The sequence below is a fragment of the Mastigoproctus giganteus genome, chromosome 10 (assembly GCF_048544385.1).
Source record: "Mastigoproctus giganteus isolate SK-2022 chromosome 10, ASM4854438v1, whole genome shotgun sequence".
Lineage (NCBI taxonomy): Eukaryota > Metazoa > Arthropoda > Arachnida > Uropygi > Thelyphonidae > Mastigoproctus > Mastigoproctus giganteus.
The window spans coordinates 139,256,685-139,274,252 of NC_143584.1; the positions used below are offsets into that span (position 1 = coordinate 139,256,685).

Genomic DNA, 17,568 nt, shown 5'->3' on the forward strand with positions numbered 1-17,568 from the left:
TCTGAGGTGTAATCTCAGTTATCCTGTTCACCCTAAGTATCATCCATTTCTGAAGACTTCTCTGATAAGTGAATTGGGAATTGGCAGGTATGGTGGCCACAGTACAACTTATCAATCCACAGACTTTTTAAACTTTGATATATTCACCATACAAAAGTAGCTGTCATCATTCCAAAATAGGCTTCGTATGCACTTCAAAAGTTGGCCAATAATATGCTTCACCTGCTTTGGACCAATATAATATCCACAAATGAAGCAGGAGTGAGATAGCAATGACTGTGTTGTATTCAAACTTTTTTATCTATATAATAATTTGCTTATGTCCCTCTGCCTGGAACACTCTTTAAACTTGAATAACTCAAAAACTAAAGAAGTTTTTGACTTGATTCCTTTTGCAATAGGTTTTATTTAGCAGTAAAATTGAGGGGAAAAATAATCCAAAAAATTTTCAAATCCCAAGAATGTTTAGCTCCTAGCGCAACTGACTTGCCATTTACTTTGAAGAGATGACAGCTTCTTAGCTTTTGTCGTCACAATCAACAAATCTCAGGGTTAGACTTTCAACAAAGTTAGCATTTTTGCCCATGGACAACTTTACATAGCAGTTTCCAGGTCCAGATAATTTTTGTATAATAATTGTATATTTTTTAAAAGATAATATAGTCATACATGTAAAAATTTATCAAATTGCATTTTTACCTGAGTCTGTCCCACTGACACCTTAGCTAGCGGCAAAGGGAGCCAAGGGAAAGGTTTATGTAATTGCTTTGATATTAATCTCGGCTTCTTCTCTGAAGCAGTTTTGATGAAATATTTGCCACAGGTATTCTAATATATTATAATAAGAACAAATAATATCTTTAGTAATAGCAATCTTGTTATCAAAAAAAAAAATTCCAGTTATTTCATGTCCAGTACTCCGTGATGCAAAGCAAAATTGAAGCTGAAACTGAAGTTTTACTGAAAATTAACACTGGATGGAGATTGAGCACACTTTATATACAAACATGAAACCAGAAAGAATTTTTTTACAGCTATTATTTTCTAATCAAAGAATAATTCATGATATAGATTAAAAGTGAGTACCATATTGGAGGATTATAAAAATTCATATTGTTTTTGTGTTTGCTGTACTAACTTACTTTTCTACTGTATTTGCCAAAGTGTGTTCCTAATTAGTTTGGTTGCATATGTGTAATGAACAGGTCCTTTAAATAGTTAGGCAGGGCTAGAAATTATATTGGTGCTAAAAGTCAAATTTATATTTCTTTGTTTTTTAACAGGTTTGTCAGAAACAACTCACTCTTTATCCTGGTTTGCTAGTCAGCCTAAGATTCTGGTTGGAGGGATGAACAACAAACACATAAAAATATTTGATCTTAGAGGTGAGAATATTTGCATATTTTATACAGTAATATATGTCGGAGTTTTCAAGTAAGAATAAGATAAATTCAGAAAATGTTAAAGCCAGTGTTTATGCATTTGATTTTTAATCTGTAAGCAAATAGAAGTTTCATATGCAATGGTTATTACTACCTTATACAGGTCGACCATCACTAATCCGGCCACTGGTAATCCGGTTCCACCTCTAATTCGGACATAATTTCCACAAACGTAATTCAAATTTTTCCAGTCAGCTCACTGACCCGTTGCTACTGTTTTGGTGGCGTTGGTTGCAGCATCAGCTGTCGGCACGAACTCGTAAACACTGGCAAGCTATTCCTACTTGTTTTTGTGCATTTATTATTATAACCTGCTCACATTTAATCCCAGCCATGGTTTCAATGCATAAAGGAAGTGCTTCTCGTGGTGTAAAGCGCAAATACCTTACATTGTCCATAATAATGAACTTCTGAAAAAACTCGACAGAGGTGTGTCTGTGAGACGTTTAACTCTGCTTAGTTATAAATTCCACCAATTTCTCTCAGTTCCTCTTATTTTAATAATTTTCTTTTAGTCATTTCTTTTTTTTTTTTTTTACAACACACTTGTACAAACTTGCGGAAAACACAACGCAATATGATGGATAATACAGTGCGTTAACGAACTTGTTTTCACAAACAATACTGACAAACTTATTGCGACATTTGAGAGTTTATTTTATTGCAATTAGTTTTATTGCAGTGCTTGCCACGCATACAATAAACTAATCACAAAGGACCTTCATATGTATGCCGTTATAGTGTCACATGTATGTGGCCGACATGGCTTCTCAAGAAATAAAGTAACCTACTGTGCCACGTCGGCCACATATATACGACACCAAAAAAAAAAAATCTTTTTTTGATATTTTAAATGAAAAAAACGACAACACTGACATTATAATATTTATTTTAGAATTACTAATCAAATTATTTGCTAAATATTTTTTGGCTCCTTGGGAATTTTCTTCTTAAACTAGCTTCCGGTGGGTGCGGGATTTGTGCATTCAGAACAATAGGACACCGGGCAACAACTATCTTATATTGGCGGTGGTAAAATACTTTGCACGCGCATGTTTTTAGGCTAGATTTGTTGAGGTTCTGCGCCAAAACAGATGAACTAGTTGGAGATGTGCTTTTCTCTAGGAGCCACCCTTGACGCTGGGAAACACGTACAAAGTGCACCAGGAGGTATAATATAATGTCTTATACACCTAATTCTGTTTTTGCACGAACTTTTTTTACACGAATTTGATTTAACACGAATTCAAAATAAATATTTCATTCTCTTTTTACGCGAGTCATTTTGATTTAACACGATTTCTATGAATTTTTTTTTGCCTAAATTCTAAAAAAATTTTTTTTTTATTTGTGGCATATTAGTATCATTTCTTTGTTTTTTTACACGCACCAATAGATTGGATAACAGCTAGTGTGTGCGTTTTGAAACGCGTGCTTTTGTTTACCAATGTGTACGTCTAGGTATCTATGAATCATCAACGTTTTTATTGAATTTGGTCACATCTACCGTATTCGTGCATTGTATCTTCGGAAGACATTTAGTAGTAAGCTCTATTTCAAAGTGAAAGAACCTTTAGTGAAATTTGTGCACATATAAATTTATTAATTTTGCAGATAGTCAATAAATTGTAAGTTTACAAATTTTTCATACCTTTTTTATTAATTAATTTTTCGGTAGCCCTTATATAATGTCGAATAATTCGCCTATTACTAAAATGAAAAGGAAAGCGATTTCTTTGGAACTTAAAATTCAAATTTTAGATCGTCTTGCAACTGGACAAGGGGCTACGTCTGTAGGAAAGCATGTTGGTGTACATGAAGCTACCATAAGAACTATTAAGAAAAATTAAGCTGCAATTAGGAAGTCAGTATGTTCTGGAACAAAAGTAAGTGTTAATTCATCGTCATATACAAGAGATATTGTCAAGGAAAAAATGGAAAAGGCTCTGGTAATATGGATAGAAGATCAGTCACAAAAAAGAGTACCAGTAGATGGAAATGCCATCAAGCAAACAGCACTAAGAATTTACAGACAGATTAAAGAAAAGGAGCCAAGCACTTCATCTCAGTTAAACAGAAAGTATGAATTGTCTGCGAGTACAGGTTAGATGACAGAGTTTCTTAAAAGGAATGCTCTTCATAATATAAAAATTAAAGATGAAACTGCATCTGCAGATGAATCGGCTGCTAAAGTATTCCCGCAGGAACTTGCAAAAATTATTGAAGATGGAGGATACACTCCTGATCAAGTGTGGAATGCAGATGAAACTGGTTTCTTCTGGAAACGAATGCCGAACAGAACGTATGTAGCCAAATCGCAGAAAACTGCTGGTGGTTTTAAGGTAGCTAAGGATCGTGTGACCTTACTTTCCTCCAACGCTTCAGGAGATCGTATGTTGAAACCACTGCTGGTAAATCGAGCCCTAAACCCACGTTCAATGAAAGGTCTAGATATCAATAAACTGCCTGTTCACGGGATGGCAAACAAGAAGGCCTGGGTGACCACTGTTATCTTTACAGAATGGTTCAACAAATATTTCGTCCCAGAAGTCAGACGTTATATGAATTTGAAAGGTCTCTAATTTAAAGTTCTGATTCTTGACAATGCACCCGGCCATCCTGTCTTGGAACACCCAAACGTACAAATTTTATTTCTGCCACCTAATATTACATCTTTGATACAACCGCTAGACCAAGGTATAATTGCGACAATTAAAACACACTACGTAAAACGAACATTCCAACACGTTTTGGACAAACTGAATGATGAAACACTAACAGTCATTGATGTGTGGAAAAAATCTCAATTATGGATTGTATCAATCAAATTGGATTAGCGTTAACTGAATTAAAACCAGCAACTTTAAATGCGTGTTGGAAAGCGGTTTGGCCACAATGTGTAAAAAGCAAAGATCCCATCATCCCTAATACGACCGAATTTCCCAACATCATTACAATGGCATACAAAATTGGTGAAGAAGGATTCGATGATCTATCGTTTGAAGATATTGATGAATTGTTAACCGACAAAGCCCTAAGCGAAGATAAAATATTAGAGCTTGTCCTTGGGACTCCTTATCCCACAGAACGTAGTGATAATGAAGAAAATGATCCTGTTCTAAATGCAGATTTAATAAAAGGTCTGGAACTGGCCAGAAAATTAGGTAATCATTTTGACAAACATGACCCTAATGAGGAACGCGCTGGGAAGTTTCAACGTGAACTGAAGTTGTTGACAGCCTCTTACAGAGAATTATATAACGGCCTAACCAATACACGAACACAACGATTAATAACCGAATTCGTTCGTAAAACCGGTGAAACATCAGCACCAGAGGAGACTCGTGCTGATTTTGCTGAAGAGATCACAGAAAGAATTTCATTAATAGAGGAAGAAGACGATGTCCACAACATTTCTAGTGATGGCAGTGATATTCCAGTCGTACGCAAACGCATGCGCCGTTTATTATCAGAAAGTGAAAATGAATAAAATCTTTTTATGTGTAAAACAGATTTTTTTTGTTCACGAAGAATTTTTTTTTCATTTCATATGCATACAAATTTACTTTAATACATTTTCATTACATATTATTACATGTGTATTTTGTTGAAATGAAATAATAAGATTAAAACGAATATTTTTATGTGTTTTTTTTTAATTATTTTTACTGATTTTTTAGATCCGGAACCAATCTTCTTTTCTTTCATAAATACAATGTCTTTTTTTACACGAATTTTTTTACACGTATTTTTCAGGAACGTATCTATCGTGTAAAAACAGAATTAGGTGTATATGTGTAATGATAATGTTAATGTATATAAAATTGTATATATATCTTTTTGTAAATATTGTGTATATATATATATATATATATATATTTTTTTTTTTTTTTTTATGAAAACCCCAAACACAAAAGGTATCAAAACCTATAGTACATAGTACCGTGCATGGGTTGAAGGAGAAGTATGGGGGGGGGGTTTGCCGGAAACTTTGCTCTAGAGACTAAACATGGGTTTCACCACTTCAAGCCTCCAATAAGCAAAGTGGTGGTATTTCACCGGTTGATGAAAGTCATCTACCACCTGATGAATATATATATATATATATATATATATATGTGTGTAATCATTGTGTGTGTGTACAAATAAATGGAATGGAATGAATGTATGTGCTAATATAACCACTGGTGATCCATCAAACTCACTAATCCGGCACCCCGCAGGTCCCAACACTGCCAGATTAGTGATGGTCGACTTGTATCTCTAAATGTTACTAATGATTTCTGCCGGTCTCCTACTCTTGATATCATTCGTAACATTTAGTGATGGTCGACTTGTATCTCTAAATGTTACTAATGATATCAAAAGTAGGAGACCGGCAGAATTACTTAACAAGTATAGGTCACTGTCAAAAAAAAAAAGCCGTGAATTAGGGTTGAATTTGAAAGTGTCTGCAATTCTGCCCAGACACGATAGGAGGGAGTATATGATGGGAGCCTTGTCGATCAATTTGGCCCTGGAAAGATTGTGCGAGGCTCAAGGGGTACAATTTTTTTTTCAACCTGGGCTGTACTTGTTAACAGGAGAGACTGCTTCTACAGGGATGGGATACGTTTAAATAGAAAGGGTTCAAGAATATTTGCTGATGCTATTGAGGCAGTGTTAGGTGGGTCGGAAAACTGCTAGCTTGGGGGGGATACATGGACTAATAGATTAACAGTAGCCACTGGCAGAGGTGAAAGAGATTCTTGCACTGCTTCTATTGGAATGAGCAGAAGCCTGAAAAACAAGATGCAGGATATTTCAGAGACTGCTGGGAGTCATTGCACTACAAGTAAACACATGGGTTGTGTTAGGGTAGCTAAGAATAGAAACAGGTGCATGTATACTTGCGTGTACACCAATGCTAGAAGTGTAGTAAATAAATTTGATGAATTTGAGGTATTGCTCAAAACATCAAAGGCAGATATTGTTGGGATATCAGAGACATGGTGTCACACAGATATAAGGAATGCAGAACTGGAATTTGGGGAGTACAACATCTATAGAAAGGATAGACAGGATAGGAAGGGAGAAGGGGTTATGCTATCAGTTAAGAAACAAGGAAGTGAAGCCAGTCGACATCGCTGGACAGTGCAGTGTCGAGTCAATTTGGTGTGACATAAGCATTGGGAGATCAAAATTGAGAGTAGGAGTGTACTATAGGCCTATTGACTCTGATGAGTATAATAAGAAACTGTACAGGGAAATAGAGTGGGCCAATAAATCACAGTCTTATAATGGGGGATTTTAATTTTCCCAGATATTGGCTTGAATTTAGGGGCTGGTCACTCACACACTAGCAAGGCTTTTGTGGATTTATTGGATGATTGTTTTCTACATCAGCATGGTCGGGAGGCAACTAGAGGGAGTAATACTCTTGATTTGATTATCAGTAGCGATTCTTCATACATAAAGAATCTGCAGATAAATGAACCACTAGGTGGCAGTGATCACAGTGTTGTGCTGAAGTGAGATTTACTCAAAGAGGTAACTACCATTAGGGGTAAAAGGAAGGGTTATTGCTTTCGTAAAGGCGACTACGATGAACGGAGACAGTATTTAAATTCTATACAGTGGGATCAACTGATGATGTTATCAACAGCAAATTCAAAATGGGAAGTATTCAAAGAACTTATCTTGGAAGCTACTAGGCTTTACATACCAACTACGAAATATTGTTCAAGGTTTAGGCCTAAATGGATGTCAGATGAACTATTGAGATATATGACAGAGAAGAAAAATGCATGGGATACATATAAAGTAACACGTGACACAGAAGCCTATGATAGATACAAGTTGATCTGTATCCAAGTTACAAAGGAGGTTAGGCAGGCAAAGGCAGATTATAAGAAATCTTTGGCAAGGGATGCAAAGAAAAACAGCAAAGAGTTCTTTACTTATGTAAACTCTAGAAGGAAGGGGATGAATCAGATTGGTCCACTTGATATCGATGGGTCAACTGTTGGTGATCCTGCTCAGGTAGCTAAATAACTAAATGAATATTTTGCATAGACATTTACACATGAGTTATTCATCAAGGGAGAATGCCAGAGGTGTATTCAACTCTGGCAGTAAGCTAGGGAATCTTGTAATAACTGAGAGTAAAGTGGAGGAGAAATTGCTGAAGATAAACACAAGAAAGGCACCTGAAGTGGATGGGATCTATCCAGTTATATTAAAGGAGGCAGCAAAGGAAGTAAGCAAACTCTTAGCCATAATTATGAGAGCTTCCTTGGACTCAGGGGAGGTACCCACAGACTGGAGATGTGCAAATGTGACCCCGATTCACACAGGAGGATCAAAGGCTGACACAAGTAATTATAGACCTGTGAGTTTAACTTCTGTTCCAGGAAAATTAATGGAGGCATTGGTTAAAGAAGCACTGGAGGATCATCTAGACAAGACTTCAGTTATAGCTCGGACACAGCATGGTTTTGTAAAGGAAAAGTCTTGCCTGACCAATTTGATTGGATACTATGATGTAGTCACAAAAGAACTGGATGCAGGGAATAACTTTCATATTATATACTTGGATCTTAGAAAGGCTTTTGATACTGTTGCACATGGAAGACTGCTGCACAAATTGGAGCAGTGTGACATTGGAGGCAAATTGCTGCTATGGATAAAGGGGTGGTTATGGTGGAGAAGACAGAGTGTGGTAATCAATGGACACTGCTCATCGTGGACTAATGTTATTAGTGGAGTCCCTCAGGGCTCAGTGTTGGGTCCATTATTGTTTTCTGTATTTATAAATGATATTGATGATGATATATCAAGCTTAATGTCCAAGTTTGCAGACGATACAAAGGTTGGCAGGGTTGTCAAGGACACTACTGACACTATGCTGCTGCAACAGGATCTGGAAAGGTTGAGCAGATGGGCTGAGAGGTGGCAAATGAAGTTTAACATTGACAAATGTAAAGTACTACATATGGGAAACAGCAACCCCAGAACAACATATCAACTCTGTGGTACTACACTGACAGTGGTAGAGAATGAAAGGGACCTGGGGGTGGTTTGCAGGCAGATATGAAGTTCTCTGAGCAGTGCAGACAGGCTGCAAGGCTAGCTCATGGTGTATTGTCAATGATATATAGGAATTTTTATAGCAGGAATAAGGAGGTGATTATTCCCTTGTATAAGGCAGTGGTCAGGCCACACCTAGAGTACTGTATACAGGTCTGGAGGCCTCATTTCAAGAAGGATGTAGAGCTGCTGGAACGAGTACAAAGAAGGGCAACAAGATTAGTGAATGGAACAAAGGGGTGCTCCTACGAAGAAAGGCTTAAGTTTTGCAAATTACAGTGTCTGGAGACTAGGCACCAGTGAGGTGATCTGATAGAGGTATATAAAGCCTTGAATGGTTTGAGCATGCTCAGTGCTGATGGGATTCTCCCTCTTGCTCAGAATAATCACCTGAGAGGACATAAATTCAAATTGAGGAAAGACAGATGTGTAGGATAGACGTGCGGAAATTTGCCTTTAGCCAGTGGGTGGTTGGTTGGTGGAACAGACTTCCATCCCTTGTCGTGGAAGTTGATAGCCTAAATAAGTTTAAGGCTCAGCTGGACAGGTATTTCGAATGAACAGAGGGGTGGAGTGGAAGTGGGGGTTTTTTTTTTTGGCTGATGCTGCATAAGCTTGCTTTTTTGCATCAAATACCTCTACTAATGCTAATGTTGTTATATTAAAACATTGTTGGCAAGCTTTTCATTTCCCCAGTCATTATGACCTGAAAATTAAACTGTAGATTTCAGGATATGATATCAGTAAACAGACTTGTTTAAAATTTGATCCAGTACCTGTTGAAGTTCTATTATTACATAGTGCTTGTCAAAGATCGTATTGAACATTGGAAATTCCATATTATCTAAAGTTGTGAAATTCTAAACTAAAATAAAGTATTTGAAGTTTTAAAATTTTACGTTTCCAGGCAGGTAAGGATAGGACCTCAGCATATAAGAAACTAGTAAGATCCAACTTTTAAACAGTAGTCTGTGTTCTTGTTTAAGAACTCTACAGATTTAGTCCATCTGGAGATGTTTACTGATAATTTTTCACCTTTTTAAGCAATATAAAAACATTTCCCGTGCAAAAATAAATTTTCTTATTTTTCTCTAATCTTTTAGAGACGTTCTGAGTTATCAGTCAGTAGAAGCAAAATCTGTTTAAGCTAAATCATGTGGATACAGTAAACATAGAAAGCCTTGAGAATGACAGTCATCCCTAGGTGAACACACATGATTATATGATAAAATGTAGCTAAGCATAATTTTTGCAAAATTATGTTTAGCTACATTTGTGGTTTCTAGCACTTAGAGAGAAACTTGATTTTCACTCTAATGGAGTAGCTTGTATTCTCAGACTTTGTTCACTGTTTTTCAGAAAAAGTATATTCATCTATTCTGTTAGAAACAGTCAGTCTCTGAGGGTACTATTCAGAGTGGCAGAAACCTGACCATTGTACTACACATGGGAAACAGCAACCCCAGAGCAACGTATCAACTCTGTGGTACTACACTGACAGTGGTAGAGAATGAAAGGGACTTGGGGGTGGTTGTGCAGGCAGATATGAAGTTCTCTGAGCAGTGCAGACGGGCTGCAAGAGTAGCTCATGGAGTATTGTCAATGATATACAGGAATTTTTTCAGCAGGGATAAGGAGATGATTATTCCCTTGTATAAGGCAATGGTCAGGCCACACCTAGAGTACTGTATACAGGTCTGGAGGCCTCATTTCAAGAAGGATGTAGAGCTGCTGGAACGAGCATAGAGAAGGGCAACAAGATTAGTGAATGGAACAAAGGGGTGCTCTTACGAAGAAAGGCTCAAGTTTTGCAAATTACAGTGTCTGGAGACTAGGCACCAGCGAGGTGATCTGATAGAGGTGTATAAAGCCTTGAATGGTTTGAGCATGCTCAATGCTGATGGGATTCTTCCTCTAGCTCAGAATAATCACCTGAGAGGGCATAAATTCAAATTGAGGAAAGACAGATGTAGGATAGACGTGCGGAAATTTGCCTTTAGCCAGCGGGTGGTTGGTTGGTGGAACAGACTTCCATCCCTTGTCGTGGAGGTTGATAGCCTAAATAAGTTTAAGGTTCAGCTGGACAGGTATTTTGAACGAACAGAAGGGTGAAGTGGAAGTGGGTTTTTTTTTTTTTTTTGGCTGATGCTGCATAAGCTTGCTTTCTTGCATCAAATGCCTCTACTAATGCTAATTGTGATATTTATTTTATATTCTAATTGATTTATTCTTGTTAAGTCCACATTTCCTGTTTTTGTTTATATGCAATGTGTGGCAGCACTGGTGAGATTAACTGATTGTCAGAATACATGACTCTATGAATCAGCAGTGTTGTATAATAAGAATCATTTGGATTCAGAATGTTTTCTGGTAGCAGGTAAGTGCTTTATTAAAGAATTGTTTTAATTCTTGTCAAATAAAACTGGTGATAACTAGACATTAAACTTTTTAGTGAAATTAGAGAAAATTGCCACTTACACTTATAAGATATGTCAACAAGTTTATGTAGATAGAAACAATGTGTAGAGCACAGGTACTTTTTGTGAGGATTAAGAGATTTTAATGAAAAAGAAAAATCCAGCCAACCACCATTTTCAAGGAATGATGCAAATGAGGAGCAGTTATATTTGATTGACTGTTTGGAAATTAGCAAAACCAGTTATCACTAGGAAAACTGTTAGATTGGTTGTGAAAATCAGAACATAAAAAAGTCTATGCTGAGATGGTGAAAGGTGGCACTGAAAAATTTCTGTGATGTGCAGGAGGTGAGAAGAAAAGAAATTTGTTCAGATCTTTCAGAAAGTATTTTGAAAGACCCCAATTTTTTGGAAAAAAAAATTGCAACTTGTGGAGAGGCTCAGATCTAGTATGATCCAGAAACAAAACATCCAAGTCTTCAATATTAAAGTTGCAATGCTTCCTAGAGTGGGAGAAGGGAAAAAATGTGTCAAAATTGATCTGTCATTCTTGTTGGTATCAATGGAATTGACCATAATGGTTTTGTTCTTCCCCGATAGATAGTCATCTAAGCATTCTGTCTTAAATTTTGGAAAATTTATTGTAGCATGCTTGATGGAATCTCTGCTATACTGATCTGTTCTGCCTGATTTTTTGATTTTTTTTTTTTTTTTTTTAATTTTTGGAACATTTAAAAAATTCATTTTTGAGAATTAAAATAATTCTAGAAAATATTTCATTTGGAATCAATTAGCATTAGCTTTAGTTGAGGCATATGATGCAAGAAAGCAAGCTTATACAGTATCAGCCAAAAAAAAAAAAAAAAAAAATCCCTTTCCATTTCACACATCCAGTCACTCCAAATGTTTGTGGGCCGACCGGGCTAGCTAGGTGGGTAAAGTGCCTGCCTGGCAACCTAAAGGTTGTGGGTTCGAATCTTGCCTCGGGCTTGGATCAAAGTACTGCAAAAACCTTGGGAGGTGCATTATAGCCATAGAAGCCAATGCGCCAACAAAAAAAAAAACAAACAAACCAAATGTTTGTTTAGTTCAGCCTTAAATTTATTTAACCTATCAACTTCCACAACAACAGATGGAAGTCTGTTCCAGCAATTCAGATTCATAATCTGAGCATGCAGAAGAATCCCATCAGCACTGAGCCGGCTCAAACCATTCAAGGCCTTAAACACCTCAATCAGATCACCTTACAGGTGAATAGTCTCCAGATGCTGAAATTTGCAGAAATTAAGCCTTTCTTGGTAAGAGCATCCCTTTGTTCCTCTCACCAATCTAGTTGCCCTTCTTTGTACTTGTTCTAGCTACTTTGCATCCTTCCTAAAATGAGGCTTCCAGACAGTACTCAAGGTGTGACCCGACCATTGCCTTATACAAAGGGATAATCACCTAATTGTCTCTGCTAGCAAAATTCCTATATATAATTGACAAGTCTCAATGACCTACTCTGGCAACCCATCTTTAAGCCATCTTTAGGCCTGACGTAGCCCAGTGGTCAGGAGCGAGAGTGCATAGCACGCGTTCCTTGAGTGGACCGGGGTTCAAGCCCGTGACTACTAAATACGATAAATATTTGTATTGATGATAGTGAAATTATAGTAACCTTATAATACCGTGATAAATCTGACTAAAAAATGAATAGCAAATGCTTAGAAAATGGTACTCACCTTGTATAAATCTGCAATAAAATTTTTTTTTGGTAGATGGTGGTTAAATTTAGGTTGGAAGAAGCATTAAAAAGAACTAAGGAGGGGAATGGAGTGAAAATATTTTAAACAGATTTTAAAATGAGCACAAGGAAGTAGAAATGCAGATCTCCAATCCTCGGTTGTCATAAAGAGGTTAAAAGACGTAAATGAAAAAAAAAGAGAGAAGACCGGTGGTGCCAATAGTCGTTACGAGGGACTTTCGTGAGTAAACCGTCATCAGTTGGCAAATGGAAGAGAAGTGAGCGCGTGTTGTATTTAAAGTTTATCTAAACTCTCATGATGCTCTTTTTGACCTGTGGGAACTTTAGCCGCAAGAGGTTCCAAGCCGGTGAAAGGTTGAAGGGAAGTTTAGCGTTAATAATGTTGAGATCGGAATGGTGTCGGTATTATTCGATGGTGAGAGCTTCATATTGAAGAATTCTGTAGCTCGATCTAAGTTTAATAATAGTGATGGCAGAGTCAACAAGGGGGGGGGGGTTGTGGGTTTGAGCATGGGTTGTTAACTCAGTGCAGGATTGACTTGTCTTGAAACTGTTGAAGTGGTAGTATGCACGGGTATTGGAAGTTGTGGAGGAACCGAATTTGGTGGTAGTGCTGCCTATGTAATAGGTGTCGCAGTTTGGTTGGCATTTTATGAGATATATTAAGTTATTGAGATCATTGATGGGATATTTGTGTGTATCTTTATAAGAATTAAATAGGGAACCTAGTTTATTGTAAGTGGAGAAGGTGAAGGAGATGAGATGTCGGTATCTTTGAATGTTCGTCGAAATTGTGCTGCGAGTTCACTATGGTAAGGGAGAACTATGCGAGTATTTGTCTTGTGACTGTGTCTGGTGGGGTTATTAATACTGTTTTTAATGGTGGATATTGTGTGTTGGATGAGTTGAGGGGTGGTAGCTCCTGGCTATGAATTTATCAGTAAGGTATTGAAGTTCATTGTGTAGATCGTTTTGTGAAGAGGTGAATTTGATAGCGTTGTAGATTTGGTTGTGTAGGACGGCTTTTTTGGTACTAAGGGGATGATGTGAAGTGAAATGTAGATATTTACCGGTGTGTGTGTTTTTTCTGAAAATCTTGGTATTTAAATTTGTGTCTGTTGTATAAATAGTGAGATTAAGAAAATTTATCTGGTTGTCCGTTGCGATTTCGAGGGTAAGGTTTAGCCTGTCATGTATTGTATTGTTCACTATGGTAAGGGAGAACTACACATAGTTCTCCCTTACCATAGTGAACTCGCAGCACAATTCCGATGTACATTCAGAGATACCGACATCTCCCTCACCTTCTCCACTGACAATAAGCTAGGTTCCCTATTTAATTCTTATAAAGATACACACAAATATCCATCAATGATCTCAATAACTTAATATATCTCATAAAATGCCAACCAAACTGTGACACCTGTTACATAGGCAGCACTACCACCAAATTCGGTTCCTCCACAACTTCCAATACCCGCGCATACTACCACTTCAACAGTTTCAAGACAAGTCAATCCTGCACTGAGTTAACAACCCATGCTCAAACCCACAACCACACCCCCCCCCCCTTGTTGACTCTGCCATCACTATTATTAAACTTAGATCGAGCTACAGAATTCTTCAATATGAAGCCCTCACCATCGAATAATACTGACACCATTCCGATCTCAACATTATTAACGCTATACTTCCCTTCAACCTTTCACCGGCTTGGAACCTCTCACAGCTAAAGTTCCCACGTGTCAAAAAGAGCATCATGAGAGTATTTAGATAAACTTTAAATACAACACGCGATCACTTCTCTTCCATTTGCCAACTGATGGCGGTTTACTCACGAAAGTCCCTCGTAACGACTATTGGCACCACTGGTCTTCTCTCTTTTTTTTTTCATTTACGTCTTTTAACCTCTTTATGACAACCAAGGATTGGAGATCTGCATTTCTACTTCCTTGCGTTCATTTTAAAATCTGTTTAAAATATTTTCACTCAATCCCCCGTCTTAGTTCTTTTTAATGCTGCTTCCAACCTAAATTTAACCACCATCTACCAAAAATTTTATTGCAGATTTATACAAGGTGAGTACCGTTTTTTAAGCATTTGCTATTCATGTTTTTTTTGTATTAACGATTTATTGTAAACTCTACTGACTTGGTTGTCATGCCGGAGTATAAACAGAAAATTTATTTATTTATCTGCACTGCTCAGAGAACTTCATATTTGACTGCACAATCACCCTTAGGTCTTTTTCATTCTCCACTTCCCTGAGTTTAGTACCACACGGTTGGTACATTACTCTGGGGTTACTGCTACCCATATGCAGTACTTTACACTTGCCAATGAACTTCAGTTGCCACCTCTCAGCCCATCTGCTCAACTTTTCTAGATCCTGTTGCAGTAGCGTACTGTCTTTAGTGTCATTAACAGCCCTGCCAACCTTTGTATTATCTGCAAACTTGGACATTAAGCCTGATATACATTCATCGATATCGTTGATAAATATGCAAAACAACAATGGGCTGAGCACTGAACCCCGGGGGACTCCTGTAATAACATTAGTCCATGTAGAGCAGTGTCCATTTATTACCACTCTCTGCGTCTCCCACTCAACCATACCTTTATCCATTACAGTAACTTGCCCTTAATGCCGTACCGCTCCAATTTGTACAGCAGTCTTCCATGTGCAACAGTATCAGAAGCTTTCCTGAAATCCAAGTATACGATATCAAAATTATTTTTTGCATCCAGTTCCTTTGTGACCACATTGTAGTATCCATTCAAATTGGTCAGACAAGACCTTCTCTTAACAAGACCATGCTGTGCCTTAGCTATTACTGCAGTCTTATCTATATGATCCTGCAATGCTTCTTTGACCAAAAGCTCCATTATTTTCCCCGGAATAGAAGTTAGACTAACAGGTCTATAATTATTTGTGTCACCCTTTGAAACACCTTTGTGAATTGGGCATACATTTGCACATCTCCAGTCCTTGAGGACCTCCCGTGAAGCTAAGGATGCTCTCATAATTATGGCTAAGGGTTTGCTTACTTCCCTCGCTGCTGCCTTCAGTATAACTGGATAGATTCTATCCACCCCAGGTGCCTTTTTATGTTTAATTTCAACAATTTCTCCTCCACTTTGCTGTCCATTATTACAAAATCATTTAGTTCCCTGTTAGAGTTTAGTAAACTTCTGTCCTCCCCTTCATTACAGAATTCCTCATGTGTGAATGTAGATGCAAAATACTCATTCAGTTTGTCAGCTATCTGAGTAGGATCATCAACAATTGAACCATCAATATCAAGTGGACCAATCTGATTTGTCCCCTTCCTTCTAGAGTTTATATAAGTAAAGAAGTCTTTGCTGTTTTACTTTGCATTCTTTGTCAAGGATTTCTCTTAATCTGCCTTTGCCTTCATAACCTCCTTTGTGGCTTAATTACTAACCATCTTATATCTTCCTTAGGCTTCTGTGTCGCCTGATAATTTATATGCATCCCATGCATTTTGCTTCTCTGCCGCAAGCCTCATTCGTTCTTCTGACATCCATTTAAGTCTAAATTTCGAACAGTATTTCTTAGTTGGTGTGAAAAGGCCAGTAGCTTCCAAGATTAATTTCTTGCAGGCTTTCCATTTAGAATTCACTGTTTTTAACATCCTCAGTTGATTCTACTTTATAGAATTTAAAAACTGTCTAAGACCGCTGTAATCATCTTTACGAAAGCAAAAGCCCTTCCCTTTACTCTTGATGGTAGTTACATCTTTAAGTAAATCCCACATCAGTACACTGTGATCACTGTCACATAGTGGTTCCTTTATCTGTAAATTCTTAATGCATGAATAAGCACTGCTGATAATCAGATCAAGAGTATTACTCCCTCCGGTTGCCCTGTGAACATGTTGCTGTAGATAACAATCGTCCAATAAAACCACAAAATCTTTCTAGCATTCATGTGACCAGCCGACAAGTTCCCATCAATATCTGGAAAGTTAAAATCCCCCATTACATCTAATTTACTGGCCCACTCTATTTCTCTGCACAATTGTTCGTTGTACTCATCAGTGTCATTGGGCCTATAACACACTCCTACTCTCATTTTCCTTTTCCCAGTGCTTATTGTGACATCAAAATGACTCAACATTGCACTGTCCACCAGTGTCAACTGGATGCACTTCCTTAGATTTTGTTTCTTAACTAACAGCATAACCCTTCCTCCCTTCCTACCTAGTCTGTCCTTTCTGTACACATTGTACTCCCCAATTCTGCACTGCTTAAATCTGTGTGACACCCTGTCTCTGATATCCCAACAATATCTGCCTTTGATGTCTTGACTAGCACTTCAAATTCATCAAATTTATTTACTATACTTTAGCATTGGTGTACATGCAAGTATACATGCACCTCGTTTTACTCGTAGTTACCCTAACACAGCCCATGTATTTACTTGTTCCATAATGACTCCCAAGCAATTCTTGAAATCCCCAAGAACTTGATCTCTAGGCTGCTGCTGCTCATTCCAGCAGTTATAGATATTCAGAGTAATATGGTGAAACTGTTGAAAGGATGCCAGCCAAAACATGAAAATTAAGATGTGTTTATAAAGGAAGGTGCTTTAAAAATGGTCACACCCACTAAAGGTTAGTCTCTTTTTATATAGAATTAGTCTGTTCGCTTTGTCATATGTCATAATGTTTATATAACTTTTTAGCTGTATAAATTATCTGAATTGTATATTCTCCCTTCATCATTCAGATTCCTTGTACAGTCAGTCCTCGTATAACACGTGTTTACATTACACGAATTCGATCATACACGATTTATAAATAGGGGAATGATATCTTGTATAACACGAACCGAATTCGCTTATGCACGATTCGCCTTTGTGTTTACAAGAAAT

At 37.4% G+C, this 17,568-nt stretch overlaps 1 protein-coding gene across 4 annotated transcripts in view; it reads left to right on the forward strand.

Annotated features, from left to right (window-relative positions):
- mio (GATOR complex protein mio) overlaps positions 1-17,568 on the forward strand; it is a 294,475-nt gene that overhangs the window by 108,097 nt on the left and 168,810 nt on the right. For all 4 annotated transcript variants that reach the window (XM_090384080.1, XM_090384081.1, XM_090384083.1 and 1 more), the window contains one exon: positions 1,284-1,385. In XM_090384080.1, coding sequence (XP_090240206.1) covers positions 1,284-1,385 — 102 coding nt within the window. The remainder of the gene's footprint in view (positions 1-1,283; positions 1,386-17,568) is intronic.